General features: G+C 32.0%; 1 protein-coding gene and 1 pseudogene across 1 annotated transcript; one reads left to right on the forward strand and one right to left on the reverse strand.

Annotated features, from left to right (window-relative positions):
• Positions 1–59: 59 nt before the first annotated feature.
• Positions 60–3,607, reverse strand: LOC106768774 (annotated as a pseudogene).
• Positions 3,608–12,618: 9,011 nt separating this feature from the next.
• On the forward strand, positions 12,619–16,839 carry LOC106769265 (pinin). Its single transcript, XM_014654802.2, has 10 exons — positions 12,619–12,810; positions 12,881–12,985; positions 13,128–13,193; positions 13,465–13,638; positions 13,723–13,833; positions 14,111–14,182; positions 15,236–15,319; positions 15,421–15,521; positions 15,830–15,914; positions 16,147–16,839. The coding sequence occupies exons 1-10, from the start codon at positions 12,733–12,735 to the stop codon at positions 16,543–16,545; spliced, it is 1,275 nt and encodes a 424-aa protein (XP_014510288.1). The 5' UTR covers positions 12,619–12,732; the 3' UTR covers positions 16,546–16,839.
• Positions 16,840–19,535: the final 2,696 nt, after the last annotated feature.

Here is a 19,535-nt window from a genome sequence, read left to right on the forward strand (position 1 = left end):
ATGAATCTAACGAAATATTATTTCTTTATATGAACATGTTCATTGTAGTTCTTTAAAAGAAAAGGAGAAAAGAAATTTAAAAGAGAAAGTGTGATGAAATTTTATGCAAGAATTTAAACATATTGTGTCATTAAGAGAAACAACCAATAGTTTTGTATTAGGATTGACATAAAGAATGTTTAAGGTAATCGCATTGTGATGAAGTTGAAAACCTTGAATAAGCTATGTACAAAAACCCTGTGTTGCTCTAACTGAAGAGAAAGTCGACAAACTGAATACAATAAAAACTACCAGTTCCTTTGTTAGGTAGCTACTTCCCTTTTTTAGCTTACTATTCACAGATGTAAAGGGTGGCTACAAACACTGATAACTATTGCTCTAATACTTACAACTTGACAAAAAGGGAACTGCAAGAAAAGAACCGTGACCTGAAGAAGAAGCTAGGGTCATGTCTGCAAAACAATCTCAGAGGATGTTGAGAATCTCTTAGGACAGTAAAAGGTTGATACTTGGAGAAACAGGACTTATGGGAGACAGAAGTGGTCTCTTTACAAATGGATGGTCTAATAGCCCAGCAGCAGTTGGCCGTTTGTTTGGGTTAACTTGTAAGCATTTAAGAATAAAATCTCGTGCATCTGTTGACAAAGATGTCGGAACAGGTGGGGGTTGACCACTGCCAATTCGGAATATCGCTTGCATCTGTCGTAACAAATGAAAACAAAAAGGTATTTAGCATCATTTAACGAAGTGGACAAGAAATTGTCACAGGGAAAATTCAGTCTCAGTAATAAATGAATCTGGGAAATATAGAAATGAGGGTAAAGAAAACTGTAAAATGTTAGACATACTCCTTCCAAATGAGAATAAGGAGGTTGGCGTGTCAACATCTCTAATACTGTACATCCTAAGCTCCATATATCAGCTGCTGACCCATATCCACGGTTCTTCAAGTTGACAACCTATGATCCAACAATTCAAACTCATTCTAAGCACATCATGAAATTACAAATACTGAAAATGGTGATTCTGCAGTCAGATATAGAAAAACTCAGTGGAAGCAAGTGAGAAATTGTTACGATTTCTCACTGCATGGAGAGAGACAAACCTCGGGGGCCATCCAGTACGGAGAGCCTTTACTTGATTTAACATCATTCAGCTTGGTTGCCTGCAAAGGAAAAAAAAGAACAATATAATTGCAAGTGGTTGGCATTCGAATTTGCGGTGATAAGTGCTGACTCAAGAAAGTTTATTTTGTGGAAGAAATGTACCTTCGCCAATCCAAAATCTGCAAGCTTGACGGACCCATTTGCATCAACCAATATATTGGCACACTTGATGTCCCTTAAAATTTACAATTTTGGATGAAGTAAAGTTAGAATGTAGAAGTCCATGTAAATTTGAGATACTTCTGTCATCAATTTCCAACCACTGCACCCAACTTTGACTACTCAGTGATTTCAATAGTCATATAAAGTGGAAATCGGCTCATAATAGATTCTTCAGGATACCAAAGAAGAAATGAAAATCCAAAATGCCTAAGAAAGATTGCCATTATTATGGTTACAATCATTGCATTGCATGAAGATAGAAATTTCACTCGTGTTACCTGTGAACCACATTACGATCATGAAGATACTTCAAGCCACTCAAAATCTGTCTTGTGTATGCAGAAACTTGAGAGTCCCCTAATCGATACTTTTGATAGAGACTTGCCAACGATCCTTTTGTTACAAGTTCGAGGAAGATATACAGCTTGTCATTGTCCTGGGAAGCAGTAAGACGTAAATACAGATAACGAAAATAATTCAAGGAGCATCACCAAAACTGGGATACACGGCTAATTATAGAAACTGGATCAGAAAACATATGGAAGATGAAATTTTCAGAGATAAGAGAGACAGATAAAGTATATTTGCTTCAATATATGGTCTTACAGAAACTATAATTCTGGTTCCTTGTCAGTGTCAACAATTACAGAAACAAGCCAGACCACACAAATTCTAATAACATTACCAACAAGAAAGCAGCATACCTTGTCAGTGCCAAGATATCGAACTATGTTGTCGTGTCGGAACTGACTCAAAAGAGATATTTCCTGGAAGACCAAACATACTTATATCATCAAACGTGAACAAACAAATGAGGAATATGTGCATGGTTTGACAGAAAATTAGACTATGCCATGAAGTTTGTTTAATGAGAAGGGAAGCCCAACTCTCTCACCTGCTGAAGCTGGAAAATGCTCTATTTGCCCTGGCTGTCGTTATCCAATAAAGACACCTCCTTTACGGCAAAAAAGTTCCCATCGCTGCAAGGAAAAGAAAATTTATGTGTTACATCCGCGACAAGCACAGTATAAAAATTGTTAAATTTTACATTAACAAGATAAATACCAAGGTGTTTATTAGAATATTTAGGTAACTATTTACATATTGACTTTATAAAGTTGAATTACATCAGATTACTGCATTTCTGATAGAATAAAAACTTATCCTAAATAAGTTGTTGCGCCACTCATACTACTATGGAGATTAGTATTATCAAACTAGTTATAATTTGTTAATGTTCTCTTTTTCTCAAAACAAGTGTCTGACACTGAAACCATGTTAAATAGTTGGTGTACGAATTTGCAATCCTTATTTTGATAGCATTTGTAAGAAAAAATTCTGAACCAAATAATCTTAGACAAGATAACTGCATTCATTTTTCACTTGGTTTTTTCCTTCCACATGAAAAAATTGGTGTAAATTTCAATAAAGCCACCCAGACGGTCTTTCTAATTGTAGATAAAATGGGAACAACTAAGATATAGCAATAAAATCAAGTAAGTAATCTCTATGCATGGGAAGCTAAAGAAAGGAAGATGAAAGAGAATGAAGAACAGTGAAGTGTAGTGTACTGACTCCGTGAAGCCTTCGTAAACAGTTCCAAAAGAGCCCTTTCCCAAGATCTCGCCTTTTTGCCACGACCCGAAATATCCGGTTGCATTCGGCGACAGGTTTTGAATATCAAAGGTCTCATTCCCGACCAAAGCAGAAACCTTTTTAATTTCAGCTTCAACACCAACATCACTGTCTTCATCACGTGACACGGAATCAGAATCCGTTGGTTGTTGGGAGGTCCAAGTGGAGGTAACCTGCGTCGGTTCCAAAATGGGAGGCCTAACGCCCTTTATTCCCACCTCTCTCTGTTTTTTATTTTGTGGCGGTTCGTGTTGAAGGTTCACGGTGCTGCGGGCCTTCTGGGCCTGGGCTTCTTTCCAAGCCGCCGCCGGGATGGCAAAGTCCTCGGGCCCGGACAGGCCCAAGCTCCGAAATATACGGTCGAATTCGCCGTCAATTCCTTCCACTCGGAAACTCCTTTCATCCAAACTACCTATGTCTATGTCCGTTTCGGTGTCTGTGTCTTCATCCTCCTTTAACCGGTAATCGATGTTCTTCATGGCGTTCCGGCGCTCAAGGCGCGGCTTCAACGGCTTCCGGCCACCTTCCATGATGTTCTGAAGCACACGCGCACAACGCACTGACTCTTTCTCTCCAATCCAAAACATATTAGCCTGAGACGGCACTGCACACAACGCAATACAACACATTTATATTCTTTATTCCTTATTTTAATACTGTTTGCACAATCATTGTACTTTTGTAACATAAGGAAAACCTCTTATGCCACGTGGCAGTTGGTGCAATGTCTTTGTTTTGTCTAACCTCCAAATGCATAAAACATGTTTATGTCTATGTTTATTATCTAAAATTTAAATCAAAATTATTAAGTTAAATTAGTGTCGAGTTAATTAAGTAAGAATGTATTTAAACCCATACAAATTAAACAATATAACTTTAGATTTAGTTTGAATCCAATTATTTAAATTGAATTTAAATTAGATTTCTAAAAATTTAATCTGTACTATCCTCTATTTATATAACATATGATTATTTACTTAACGAGGTAAGAGGTAATAAATGAGTTAATAGGATAAACCAACCTGAATAAAAGAGAAAGTAAATAAGGAAATTGAATTTATTATGTTTATAGATAAAGTAAAAAGGTTAGAAATTGATATTAATGTATTTGATGATAAATTTCAATCAAAATAAATATTGAAAATTGTCTTTCTCTTGTAAATAATTTTTTTTATTCTTCTTGCAATACTTTTATAAAAAACAAGTTTATGGAAAATGAACAGTGGAAGATCTTAATAGAGAGGAAAAAATTCCCAATCTTATTGTTGGGTTTATTACTTTTAATGTGTTTTATTGGTGTTATTAATGATTAAGAAGAAATAAAGTTCTTTTGTATCCTTGATTTATGTTCAAAATAAAGGTGATGCAATAATACATTTATGAGAATAAATAAAGTGTGTCTATATGAAAATTTGATCTAATGACTTTGGATAAAGATTTAATTTAATTATATTAATTTCATCATTACGTTTATAGTAAACAATTTTAAATGTATAAAAATTAGATTCTAATAAATACATATGTTTGGTAAAAAAATTAATCGCATTTAACTTTTTTGGGATTAAATATATATATATATATATATATATATATATATATATATATATATATATATTTGTATATTAAAATCACAATGAATATTGTAAAACAATAAATAACGTTATTTTTAAGTTATTTTAATTTAAAATATAGAAATGCATAGATTGAATTAAACTAAAATGAGAAAGTTATGTTTAAGTAATTGAATTACAATAATATAATAATTTAAATTATTTAAATTGAAATATATTATAACTTAAGTAAATTAAATTAGCTAAATACATAAAAAAAAATAGTATCTAAAAAATATTTTAAATATGACAATAATTTAAAAATAAGAAGATTGATTATTTTATATTAAAAATTTAATATAAATAGTTTTATAAAACGAATTTTATTATTTTAAAACTATTATTATTTCTAAAATATTATTGATTAAATGTTTACAAATTAAATTTTAAATTATTTAAAACTATAATTAAAAATATTTTATTTTAAAATTTACTTTTAAATCTCACCAGTTAAACCAATATATTCATTAGATTATTTTAAAAGAAAAAAACTAGTTTAGTATAATAATTTGTTATAGTTTTTATTTAAAAGTCAACCTGTAAATTTAATTGTATATAATTTAAGTAAAGATTACTGATGATGATGTGAACTCCTTTTACTTTTATGTGATATAATAAATGACTTATGATGTGAACTCCTTTTACTTTTATATAATATAATAATGATAAAATAAAAATATTACACAGACACCCACCTAAATATCTTCTAAAACTAAAATTATTTGACCATTGTTTTCGTGGCGGCCAACAAAAAATCTAAATAATCGTTTCAATGTTATCAATTTCATCACCAACTTCTCTAGTGTCAACTTTTATTTCTCTTACCCAATATCAAAATGTTATTTAAATAATTAAATAAATATTATTCATTACTTTTCCACGTCCTATTATTTCATATTTTCAACCCATTTAAAAAGAAAAAAATGATATACAACTAAATGGTATAATAATAATAATAATAATAATAATAATAATAATAATAATAATAATAATAATAATAATAATAAGACATGGTGATGGTAAAAATGTAGGTTTGAATTGAATGGTTCTTATGCATCATAACACACCCAAATTTTGAATGTTATACCATTTATTATTTTAAACACCAAGTGTTTTGCAACATTACAAGTTAAAAAATATGTGTTGTATTCAAAATCAAATTTTCTCACCCTCATTCCAAGAAGGATCATAATACAAAATAAAGTTTATAATATTAAATAAAAGGTTATTATATGTTTCCGTGGTCAAATGTTCCTCTAGGGTTTACCAAAAGTTTAGCCATAGCAGTGTTTATTAGAAGCACGAGAATGTTCATTTTCCAAAAATGAGATATGTTTGATGAAACTTTCAGAAATTAGTATTGTATCAAAGCACTCTTTTGGCTATCATGTTGAAGGATTAGTATGTTGTATAAGATGGAGAAAGTTAGAGAATAAATGTGACCTAACTTAGACTATAGAGGTAAGTGATATAAAAGAGTAAGAAGTTTTGTGTATAAGTTATGAAACCAAATATAATTAAGAAAATTAATGGTACATTAATTCTAAATCATTTTAGAGTAATGGTAAAATCCCAAACATTTATAAAATATATAAAAAATGAAATTTTATGATTTAAAAAAAGAAAAATAATGTTAAATAAATATAAAAAAAAATTCTATGTAAAAACATATTTTTTTCATTTTAATAAGTATTTCATGAAGCTTTTTTTTCACAACACAGGTAACTCCTAGTTTAAAAAATATATTTGACGATATAAAGTTTAACCACAATTTTTCTAAAAAAAAATTATACAAAAAGCTTATAGATAAAGTATTCGTGTAAGAAAAAATTACTCAAAGAGTGTTCAATTAAGTTGTTTATTACAGTGGGATTTTGGTCTCATTTTGGTGTCAAACATAGGTTATGTTTATCCAAGCTTTTTTTTTCTCACTTAAAAACTGCTTCAAAGTACATGTTCAAAACAATTCAAAAGTATATTAGAAATTTGTTTGATATTGCTTTATTTTAAAAGTAACTTTAAACTAAATTTTGTTATTTTTTGATTGTTTAAAACTAATTATTTATGATATATATATATATATATATATATATATATATATATATATGAGAATAGTTAGTGAGCATAAATTAGTCTTTTTGGAATGATGTTTTTTAAAAAAACATTATTAATAAAGAATAAGAGTCATAAACATTAATGATTCTAAAAAAAGAGATAATTTAAGCCAACTCAGATGTATTATTTATTTGAGGTTAAATTATGTCATTTGTTTATATTTTTATAAGAAGGTTAAAATTTTTGGATTGTTCTTATATTTGTAGTAAAATCTCAATTTGATTATAAAGTTTTAAGTTATCTCAATTAGGTCCTTAATTTTGAAAATGTGTAATAAATAAACCTTTTTTGTTGAGTGGAGATAAACGGGCGTCAATGGGTGCTAAAGTGGTGTACAATGGACATGGGTTTAATTGGATGACGTGGAATTGGGTCCCATTTCCTAAAAAACCTTTGGTTCTTTTCCTTTCCTTTCCCAAACGCAAGTGGCTAGGGAGGATGTCTTTTCCTTTCCCTTTCTTTGGTTCTAGCTCGGCTCTTGTAACGAGGGAAGGCATATTTCTTCTTTCCTTTTTCTCGTTATTGTCGGGGGTTTTCGTACGGAGGGGATGCGAGTTCCTGTGTCAGACATAACCTCTATCGTCTCGACGTGGCAGGTATCACGACGGTGGAGTCTTCGCGGCACGGGGGTCTGCGCTCTCCTACGGTTTGGCACGATAGGCTTCACATTGGGGATAGGGTTCAATTTGGGGTTCTGACTTTAGATTTGAGGGTTTTTTAGGTTTTCGTCTTCCTCTTTCTCTGGTCTGACTTTGCAGAGGACCATTCTTCTTCCCATTTGCTCTGGTCCTAGTTTGGATTTTCGCAGGGAAGGAAAGGCGCGTTCTAACAGCACAGGCGTGACCTTCGTCTTCACGACCACCAGACTCATGGTGGTGTGTCGTGACTTAGGAAGGTTTTTTTGTTTGTGACAACTTGAAACTTGAAGACCGAATTGAGATTTCAATACAAATATAAAAATCATCAAAGAGTTTTAACCAATGTAAATATAAATAAACTTAATATTATTAAAATATTTAATAAAAATATCATTTTAGTAAAAATATTTGTATAAAATTTATAAAAAATTAAATTTCGTTTCAATTTGAAAAGAGATAAAATTGTTTCATTTTAAAAAAATGATATTGAATTAAAATAATTACATAGACTGAATTGTGACTAAAATAATGACATATAATGTGATAGTAACATTGTTGTTGTCACATAATACTGTCACGGTTACGACATCAGCTTGACATGTGACAATTTTTTTTAATTAAAAAATATTCAAAAATTAAATAAAAATTACAAACGCTCAATTGAACATGATCTCAATGCATTTAGGCCAAGTTAAGTACCCAAAAACCCAACTATTAGTTACTAGTGTAGAAAGGGCTTTAGACGTCTATCATTTTGGGCTTTTAACGTCAGATCCCGATCCGACGTCTTTATGGGTGACATTAATGGGACGTTGGACATGTCACTAACTGACGTCTAAGGGCACCATACATACGTCGGTTAGTGCCATGTCTGACATCTAAGGGCACTATAAAGACGTCGGACATGGTACTAAACGACGTCTAAGAGCACTATAGACGTCGGACATGACATTAACCGACGTCTACCGAGCTTTCGTTGTGCTTTAGTGTAGTTTTGCTCGTGTCTTTGGATAGCCTAGTAGCACAATTTCCTCATAAGAAAAATTTGTGTCTTTTGGATCTCTTATGGCATTTCAACCCAAAATCGAACCTGAGTCTTTGCCTAGTTCCATTCCAACTGACAATGAAAAAAATACGGTGACATAAGAACTAGGCAAGGACCCAGGTTCGGTTTTGGGTTGAAATGCCATAAGAGATCCAAAAGACGCAGCTTTTCTTACGAGGAAGCTAGCAAAGGGAGAAGATGCTACTATGTTATCCTAAAACATGAGCAAAATTGCACTAAAACACAACGAAAACTCATTTTAATCGATTCAAATAGAAGATAATCCATCAAAGACTAATTTAATCGGAGTAAAAGTAAGTTTAAACAGTTCAAAAGAGATAAAACGCACCTGGAATGCAATGCCGCAGAGAGAAAATGCGATGAGGAAGACGATGATGTGTGCGTAACCGTGGGTTTGCAAATTCTAATTTAACAGGAATCTAGACGTCGGATCCCCTAGTGCTCGATGTCTAGTCTTGACTAAACTCGTTGACCTCACTAATGTGACATCCATTAATTAAAAATTAATATTTGTGGTGCATATAGACGTCAAATCTAGAAGGAGCCGACGTCAAGACAACTTTTCACCTACCCTGACAGGCCATTTAGACGGCAGATGTAAGGGGAGCCGACATCCAAAACAACTTTTTCACCTACCTTGTTAGGCCATTTAAAGTATAGATGTTGGTTATTAGGGGCCCGACATCTATAGACGATTATAAACATCGAGGTGGCAGGGAACAGACGTCTATATAGCGGAAAAAAATGACTTTTCACCTACCTGTCAGTTTCGTAGACGACGGTTAGGGGGGCGTGACGTCTATAAAATTATAGATGTCAGGGACCCTACCAACCGACGTCTATATGACCACTTATTTACGAAAATGCCATCGGTCAAAAATTTATGTTGGATATTTTGTGGTTCGGCGTCTAAGGGGTGACGTTAAATGCCAATTTTACACTAGTGAATTATTGCTATACAAAGCCAAATTTTTGCAAAGTAAGATACCAACCAAGTCCCAAATGACCTTAAAATAGTTCCCAAAGATGCAAAACGTGCCTACGACCATAACTTTAAAATTTCACTAATCAAAACCCCTAAAAATGAACCAAAAACTATATAAAACACACCGTATTAGTTAGCAACCAATTCTATATCAGATTCCTACTAACATAGAACTCAAACAAGTCTTAATTGACCTTTAAACCAATCCAAAAATACAAAATTTTTCCAAATAACCATTATCTTAACTTTTCACCTGTCAAAACCTCATTTTTAGTCCAAAACTACATATATCTTCTACTTAATACCAATCAAAGATCAATAACAGTTTAGCAGCTCAAAACTCACCCAAACTACCATATTAAAGTCATCAAAAAGAACTTTCACCTCAATATAACAACTACACACCATCATCCATTAGATTTTCAATTCATCACACCACTTTTACAAGCAACTCAACATACTAAAATTCTCATCTCAATCAAACAACTCAACAATTCAAATTGCATTAAACAACTCAACTACTTAATTCAACTATCAAATAGTCATACAAACATTAATTAAAACATGATGACTAGTTAAAAATAAAGTAACTAGCTCCCCTTACTTGACAGATGATCAAACAACTCCTCCAAAAGTCAAGAAAACTCTATTTGCTCATACTAATAACATAACCAAAATCAGTGTAAACCATTAGAGCTACTGGTTAGTAGATTCTCAACTTGAAAACTCAAAAAATGTTTGCAAACTAAGTGAGGCCTACATGTAACATGTACAAGAAAAGACCAAGGAAAAAGTGTTGAAAACTCAATGACGAAGAAACTGATCGTTCTATATTGAAGAACTCGTCGCAGGAATTAATCCTACGGTCTCAATTCTTCAATTAGATGAGTAAGAAACTAAAACCCTTAAAAAGAAGTCAAAGAACTCTAAGTAATTTTTAAAAAAATATAAAATTTAAAATAAATAAAACTCATTTATAACAAAACTATTTATATTAAAACTATTTAATATTAAAATAATTAATTCTCACTATTTTTAAACTATTATTATTATTCGTAAAATATAATTTTCTAAGTCATATATATAAAAATATTGGGTGTGCATTTTTACTTTTATAATTTTATATTTAATATATAATTATTAACAAGATAATGTATAAAGTTGTCACCAGTATTTGTTCAATTATTTTTTTTACATTTTTATTAAAATTATATCTAAAAACATTTATATTTATATTTGGTAACATTTTACTGTTTGTTGTAATTTTGAATCAGGATTAAAACTTTTACTGACAAATATTTATATTTTATCTGATAATACTGGTTGTCCTCCCAACTTTGAATTAAATTTTTTACTAAAACATATTATATTTTATTGGATAATATTTTATAATTCACTTTTTTTTATCTTTATAATTTAATTGCTTTTATTAATTTAAATATTTTATTATGTATATTGTGAGTTTACCATTATCTTCCTATTGATTAATGCACTTTTGCCATTGAAAATGTGGATAATAGAGAAATGAATCACTTCTTCCTAAATTATAAAAAAAATAAGTTAAGCTTAATTATTTGGATGTCGGACTTGAAGGAGTATGTCAAATCGGTTCTCCTTTCTAAAATAATTTCAGTTGTGTTTTAATTTTTGAAAAAAAAAATATTAATAGTGTTAAGACCATCATATCACTTGTTTTTATTTTATTTTTGTATGATAGGTGAAACTGCTAATAACAGTTGTTAATGTTTAATATTATTACCTTATATATATATATATATATATATATATATATATATATATTATCTACTTTAATTTTGTTTTATTTTTCAAAAATAGAGTCTTTTGGTGAAATTTATTATTTATATAAATATTATATTGATATTTTTAGAAATTAAAATTTTAAAAAATATATTATTAATTATTAAAAATAATGATATAATATTTATAAATAAATAAATATAAAAACTAAATGAAAATGAAAATAAAGACGTTGACACAGATATAAGACTAAGACTGTGTTCACTTCGACATAATTTCCTGTTAACGCAGGGGAGCAAGCGGGTAATTTAAAAAAAAAACGTGTTCACTTTCGCAGAATCGAGAGCGATGATTTGAAGGTGTTTGCGAGATTATTGTACTGTTATTCACCCACTGTTGTGCGAGGACTTGAGAGATCAATCACGCTTTGTCTAAATTGCCCCCTTCATTTTAAATTATTCGCAGTCTACAAATTCGGTGTAGTCTGGGTGAACGAAGAAGACGAAGAAAGTTGTATCCGGTTACGCAACAAGCTGGATCCGAATACCGCAGAAACACTAAAAAGGCCACCAACTTGTATCCGGTTACCAAAACACTTGTATCTAGATACGATCATTCTTCATTAAACTGCTTCTTCATTTAAATTGTATGTTGTTGATGGGTCTCCATTGAATCCAACCATGTCTTCAAAACCTGTTTCTTCCTCATATCTACACCACATATATTCTATAAACTTTTTTTTTCTTTAAATATGTTTACGGTTTATTGAATTTATATGAATAATTTTTGAAGAATATATAATATATGAGTTTGATGATAAGAAAAGTTAGACATGAGAGCATAGCAGCAGGACCATTGTGATCAAACTTGACCATATCCTTCCACCAACCTCTAATATATAATTATTCTAAATTTTTAACACTTAATAAACATTTTTACAATTAAATATAACATTAACAAATATCATTTTATATTACTTTAATACTTGGGGGCATATTGGTAATCTTCAAATTCTACCAAATAAACAAATTTTTTAAAACTGTCACATCAATCAAATCTTACACTAATTCTCACAAATTCACTCCCAAATTCACCCTCAATTATCTTCAAATCCACTTAACTAAACACAAAAAAAATCACCCTCAAATTCCCTCAAATCCACTCAATCACTCTCCTCCAATGACTCTCTCCTCATCACGTTCAAGTAAACACATCCTAAAGGAACTTGACATGAAACGATAATTTTTTTATAAAAATAAAATTAATAAAAATAAAAAATAAAAAACTTAAAAGAAACTATAAATTAATACATGAAATGCTATTAATATATTTTTTTTTTTGAAAATAACTTAATTAAAATATTCTTTCAAAAGTTAAGATAGAATTAAAACTTTAAAAATAAAAATAAAAACTATGTTAAACCAAAACCGAACGGAGGGCATTTTATAAATAAGAAAAATAAAGTAATTATTGAAAGAAAAAAGGGTTAGCTTAGAAAAGGGTTTTTTCTGGTGGGTAAGGAAAGAAGGTGTAGTGAGAGCAAGGGTTTTTGTCAGGTAATATACGGCGATAGCCGGACAGTGCAGTGCTGACGCAGATGGGGAGCACGGCGGTGGAGAAGACGGAGGAGGTACTCCGCAGCGAGATCGATGAGCTTCTTCGCCAACAACGCGAGGTTTTCTTTCTCTCTCTACACGGATATCTTAAATGTGTTGGATTCTTTCTAATGTTTTTTGATTTTTTAGATTACGGAGAGGCTTCGAGATCCTCGAGGTCTTCGCAGAGGTGCCTTGGCGGGGCCTGCTCTTCGAACTAATGGTGGTGTTCGCCAAAGACCCTTCGTTCGCTCTGTTAGTATTTCTGAATTCCATCTCTTCACTCTCTCATTAGGGTTATTTCCCAATTTCTTCATTCTTTTCAGTGCTGAATTTGAGTAGATTAATATCATGGTGTTAGATTTAATTGTATTGATACTTTTAGTTTACTGTTCAGGGAGACAGGAATGATTCCGAAGATCAACCTCCTGCGAAACGTCGGCTTTCATCCACTGTGGTTAAGGTGTTGTTACTTATTTCTTGAATCTAGTTAAGGTGGTTGGTACTTTGATTTTTAAGTTTTTGTTTTTCCTCTCTTGTCTTTTTGGGGCTTTATATTCCCATATTCGATTGTTTATAATGTGAGAAGTGGGGTGGGTTTGTTGCTTCAAAATTCGCCTGTGGTGTTAGCTCAGGGAAAAACATTGTTGTGGTGGGCCTCCCCATGTACATCCTTCTCCCACAAGGGGAAATATAGGATGTGTTTTTAACTAAAGCTGTGTTTGGGAATGAAGGTTGATGATGGCGAGTTGCCTGAAGATGCTGATGCAGGACAGGATGGAAAGGAAAAGGATTCAGCTATTGAAGGTGTGAATGGGACCGGTGCAGTGGTTCAGAGTGATAGGAACCTTTTCAATTCTCACCAAAGTGGATGGTCTAAGAGAGATGGCAATCAAAGAACTTCCAAGGTGGTAAAGAGAAATCTGTTATCTTCCTGGTGATTGTTGGTTTAAAGTTGTATATCTAAAACTTTAGCCGGTTGTCCATGCCAGGTTTCTGATATCCCCGCAGAACATGTTCCAAGGATACTGCCAAAGAATGAGGATCCCAGTTTGGTAAATAGGAATAAAAGAATGTTGGGCCAGCTTCTGGGAACTCTGGAGGTATATGTTAAATTAGTTGCTAGGTTTTAGGACATCTCTACAAGCTCAAATATGTAGTTTATTTATTGTGCACATTTAAATTCTCTCACTCATCGCATTCTCTCAAAAAATGCTTTTAACTTGAATTTTCTGTCTCACACTGTTTTAATGTCACTTTTAACGTTCTTACGAGTGTTTTTCTGTTATGTAAGCATGTTTCTCTGATTTATTCATCAACTACATTTGTTTATATTATTATTTCTATATTTTACATGTCCTTTATTCTGAACTATTTCAGAAATTCCGAAAGGAAGACATGCAACTCTCCGGAACAGAGGCATATATGCGAAGATCCAATTCCTTGCAAAGAGTAAGTTCTTTGCAGTACCCAATGTCATCACTGTCTATAAATATAATAACGTCCTTGACAAAAAATTCAGTGAGCCTATCTTGTTTACAAGGTTTATGTATAATTTTGAACTATACCTCTGGATAAATTGTGACTATGACCTTTGTTAATAGCAATATGATTTATTCTTTTATAAAATACTTACCGAAACATTTTGATGAATGAATATTTTTAGATCTTTTTATTTTTGATAAATAATCATTTTGAATGTTCCTAATATATAGATTTTTTATGCTGTCAACTTGGTTTTGTTATGTTTTCATCTTTCATTAAGCCACTGCCTTGCATTGATAGCCGCAACATCTAAGTGTGTTCATGTGTTATTATAAGACAGAAATAAATATTTATCTTTTATTAAGTCATTCCCTTGCATTGGTAACCTCGGTATATCTAGGTGTGATCATATGTAAGTCAATTTTAAATAATGCTCTTTATTAAGTTTTCACTTTATCTCTGTCAAGCTTGAAATTAATGTTGCCGTTGGCCACCTCAGATTATCGGACCGAGTTGCAGTTTCCCTCCTTAATCTATTGACATTATATCAATTTTTCACCCAGCCTAACCAAATTTGCCATCAATCTTAGTGGTTAATGACAGTGTATGATGCTCAGATGACTAGCGGCTGGGATTGTAATGCCTGGCAATTGAATGGACAAGTTTTATATGGTCCAAAGTCCCAAAAAAGGCTGTTACAACTTCTTTTAATGGCAACGTGTACGTTCATGTGACTCTGATATGTACCCGAAAATGTAGCCAGAGTTATTTATTGTTCCAATTTAGTTGACCAAGGACAAAATTAACGAAGTAGTGAATCAGTGACTAGATTGGGTGCAATCTGCCATCATATAATTGTATGAGGGATTTTTCAATGCAATACTTTATGTTATGACGATTTCAAGCTGTCTGAGCAACATGTCAATCACTGAATTTTTCTTGCCGCTTTGTCTTCTCTCTCACTTATAATAGAATCCAAAGCTTCAGAATAATCTCATATACCTTGAAATTATTTCCTAGGCGGAGCAAAGGGCACGTGAAGAAAGTGAAAGGCTTAGGAAAGAAGAGCGTGAACAGATTGCTGAAAAACGAAGGAGAGACTTGGTTGGCTTTCGATAATAACTATTACTTTGCTATTCATAATAGTCAATAAGTTCCATGTTGATCCACACTAACAAATATATCATTTCCTTTATTCTCATCAGACCCTTAGGGCTCGTGTGGCTGCTAAGACAGAAGAAAAGAAATTGGAGTTGCTATTTCTTCGCTGGAGTGAGCATCATAAAAGACTAAGCAATTTTATAAGGTTTGACCTATTCAATTGTAAACTAATGAGGCACGAGTCTATATCATGTAGTATCTTCCAATCTGGTCTAGTTATATCTGACATCAAATCATGTATACTATGCAGGTTATTTTTAATTTTGGTCCAAAAGTGTCCATATTCACATTTTATTCAGACGAAGATAAGTTTCTATTCATGTGCATTGTAATGTTGACTCAACTTGATGACTGGATGTTCCTGCCAATTGCAGGATTTTAGGTAGACATGTGATAGTTTTTATTTGAACTTTTTCGTACTTCCTTGATTGATTGTCGTGTGTATGTTTGTAGGACTAAAGCAGAACCTCCAATCTACTATTTGCCTAACAAGCCCTTGGATGAAGATCCAGCGGCACTTGAGAAGCGCAAAGAAGAGGTTGCTAATTTAGACATTCGATTTCTCTTGGTCTTCATCTTAAAACATCATTTTTGAACTCTATGGACAGCAAACCATGATTGACCTGTTAAATCTTAAATAATGATGTTATTTTTTGTTGTTAAATTGGTGCTTACGAGTGCTTGCTCACTACCACACTAGATTCAGGATTATGTCATTTTATAACATATTATTTTTTCTTGGTAATATGTATACCTTTTTCAATCTGCAGGCATTCCTAGAATGGAAGAATGCAAGAAGAGAGGAAGTGTCTGAGTACCAGAAACAGATTGGGGAGCAGTACCTTACCAATGTTGAGAAGGAATTGGAGAGATGGCATAATGCAAGGAACGCAAGGAAAGCGAACAATGACCAGAATTTACAGGAGACTATGGACAAAGAGTTGGATACACACAGGCTGGAGCATGGTCCCAAGAAAAGAAAGATCCCAGATGGAAACAATAATGAAGATGATGATGATGTGGAAGATATAAATGTGGGAGAGGATGACATGATGGATGATGAATTAGACGATGACTCTGGTAGGAGGATTGATGAAACAACAAAGTTGGAAGCTGGTAACGCCATTGCAGATCCTGCAGCTGATGCCGACAATGTGGAAGGGAAGTGATCACGCACAAGGTCACAATTTTCATTAGTTCTGAGTTACATTTGTTTTTGTTGTTTATTCCTTGCTTTAAAGCTTACGTATTTGGACTTGCAGCCTTTCTATTTTCTGGTATTAACCTGAACTTTATATATACACTTGTTCTCTTTGTATTGTTAACATCCTTTGGAGAAGGAGTTTGAAGATTTAAAAGCTTCGTGTAGTTTTCTTCACTTGGGCAATTGGTACAAAATTGAATTGTAGTATGAAACATCCCTCATGCTTGAAGTAAATATTCAGATGCTGTGGTTTGATTCATAGTGACAGAAGTGATTTTCAATGTTCTGGTATTAGTGTTTGGCACAGAATATTTTACCTTCAAGTGTGTAACTAACTAAAATCTCTGTTTCTTCTCTTATAGCCTTAAAAGTGAACATATATTTAAGAATACTCCCGTCATTATGAAAATCCATGGAGTTTTTAGTTTCAAGTATATGCCAGACATAGGATAGGATAAATATTGCTGTAAGAAAAATGATTTTAGTAATAATTAATAAACAAATAAGTATATATTGCCGATAAATTCTCTTGTTTTTTTTATTATTATATAAAATTGGTCCATGTCTTGATTAAACATTGAAAATTTACACTGATTTTATTTTACTAAATTTTTAGAGTTTATATCGTGATGAAATTTATTCATTCTAAAAAATGGTAAAGATTGTCCGAGTACTAAACTGTACATTTTTTACATAATTGGTATTTATACGCCATTGTTACATGAATTTTAAAGTAACACACACACACAAACTATATATATATATATATATACACACACACATATGGTTTATTTGGACTACTTATTTGAGAAGCACACTCTATCAACCATGTCACTTTAGTTTAGTACATCGACTGTGTAGTGGAAAAAATAATAACGTAATCTTGCTACATGCTACATTCGTGTTATTTTGATTTTTAGGACATCAAGGTAAGGTATGCATTGAAGACAATCACTACGTTTGATATTCATTTCTCTTAGTTACTTATATACTTATTTATAACATCATTTTAAGTTTAAACCCTTGGTTTTCGTATTTGTTTTAAAACATCAAATATCAATTCGGTTATCAAATTTTAAATAGTTTTAATTAGTTTTTTTTTTTTTAAAAAAAACATGTAACAAATAGATTTGAAATCGTTAGTGATGTATAATAGATATAGTGACATATTTTTTTTTAAGTGAAATTTTATTTGTTTAACGTTATTTACCATTTGTTTAAAAATAAACAAGTAATAGCTATAGAATGAGCAGAAACTTTGAAAGCAAAACACGATCAAGTTATAAAGTCATTTTGAGATTCCATTAAAAAAAAAAAAAAGCAATCACAAAACTTGGTTATTCATCCATCATTAATTACCATAAGCCCTCTTGATATAAACATGATCAATCCACGAAATAGTTTTTTTTTTTTTTTTAATGAAGATCCTAAAATTTAAAATACTTGATGTTACACACTTCTTTCAATTTCAATATTGGAAAACCCTAGTTCTTTCACCTTCAGTCTTGCAAACCCTAGTCCCAAAGCTTGAGACAGTGAAAGGGGTATAAATTAGAGAAATGAATAATTGAAAGAGAAGAAGGGATTTACGTACCTTGGATTCTCAAAGAAATAAATATCCCTTGAAGAGGAATTACAATGAAATCTCCCAATAAGTAATGTATTTCAGTCAATTCTAGAAAAAAGAAAAGTCACCACTCTGTTTTAGACAGAAAGATTTCAAAACTCTCCTCAGCTACCACCAATTTGCCTATCATATTGTCTCCTAGAGACACTTCCATTCGTATGCATAATCTTGATTTCTGAACATGTTGGGCTCATGGCAACAATAGAACTAGATTCAGAAGATGATCATTGGTATGTTGATACGAGGTGTTTCAATCATATGACTGGANACAGAGAATGGTTAATTGATCTTGATTCCAATATCAAGAGCAAGGTCAGATTTGTAGTTAACAGTTTTGTTATGACTGAAGGACTTGGTAAAGTGGTGATTCAAGGAAGAAAAGGTGATAATGTAATTCATTATGTGTTGTACATTCCTTCCATGAAAAATAATCTGGTTGAAAGAGGGTTATGGGCACTTGAATTTCAATAGTGATTGGGTTGTCCAACATCCAAATACATAAAGCAATATGCGAGGAGTGTGTAATGAGTAAACTGCAAAGGAAGTCTTTCAAATCTACTGCATTTCACAGAGCAGTAGATTCACTAGAGGTCATCTATTCAGATATTTGTTGGGGGCTGCAGGTATTTTATTTCTTTTCTTGATGAATTTACGAGAGAAAGAGTTGAAAATGAGACTTATTATTATTCTTAAATCATAAAAAATACATTCTCAAACCTTCTATTTGTAATAATCTAGTTCTCCTAAAAAGGGAAATAGGAAAACTAGGAAACCTAGGGAAAAATAAAATAAAATAAAATATTATGTATCAATCTTCCTCTAATTAGGAAGATCCTATAGATATTATCCCATATTACAACACTCCCCCTCAAGTTGGTAAATGAATATCAATCATTCCCAACTTGCCTACAAGATCTTGAAATCTACCCGGAGGATGCCCTTTTGTGAAAATATCTGCTATTTGAAGTTCTGTAGGAACATGAGTTGTAATCACAAAGCCTCTGTCAAGATTATCTTTGATGAAATGTCTGTCAATTTCAATGTGTTTGGTTCTGTCATGCTGTACTGGATTATGGGCTATGCTCATAGTAGACTTATTGTCACAGTGAAGTTGCACCGGGTGCTCCACTTTGACTTTAAGATCATCCAAGATGATTTTCATCCAGAGTCCTTCACACATTCCTTGAGTAAGGGCTCGAAATTCAGCTTCTGCACTAGAACGGGATACTCTATCTTGCTTTTTGCTTCTCCATGTTACCAAACTATCTCCAAGAAATACACAATACCCATAAGTAGATTTTCTATCAGTAATAGAACCTGCATAGTCA

The sequence above is a fragment of the Vigna radiata genome, chromosome 7, assembly GCF_000741045.1.
Source record: "Vigna radiata var. radiata cultivar VC1973A chromosome 7, Vradiata_ver6, whole genome shotgun sequence".
In the NCBI taxonomy this organism is placed as follows: domain Eukaryota; kingdom Viridiplantae; phylum Streptophyta; class Magnoliopsida; order Fabales; family Fabaceae; genus Vigna; species Vigna radiata.

Bases quoted from the DNA above. Each gene is read 5' to 3' on its own strand.
- LOC106769265 (XM_014654802.2), top strand. From the start codon at position 12,733: ATGGGGAGCACGGCGGTGGAGAAGACGGAGGAGGTACTCCGCAGCGAG. The intron at 12,986-13,127 runs GTTAGTATTTCT...TTTACTGTTCAG, and splicing joins AAAGACCCTTCGTTCGCTCT to GGAGACAGGAATGATTCCGA. The intron at 13,834-14,110 runs GTATATGTTAAA...GAACTATTTCAG, and splicing joins AGCTTCTGGGAACTCTGGAG to AAATTCCGAAAGGAAGACAT.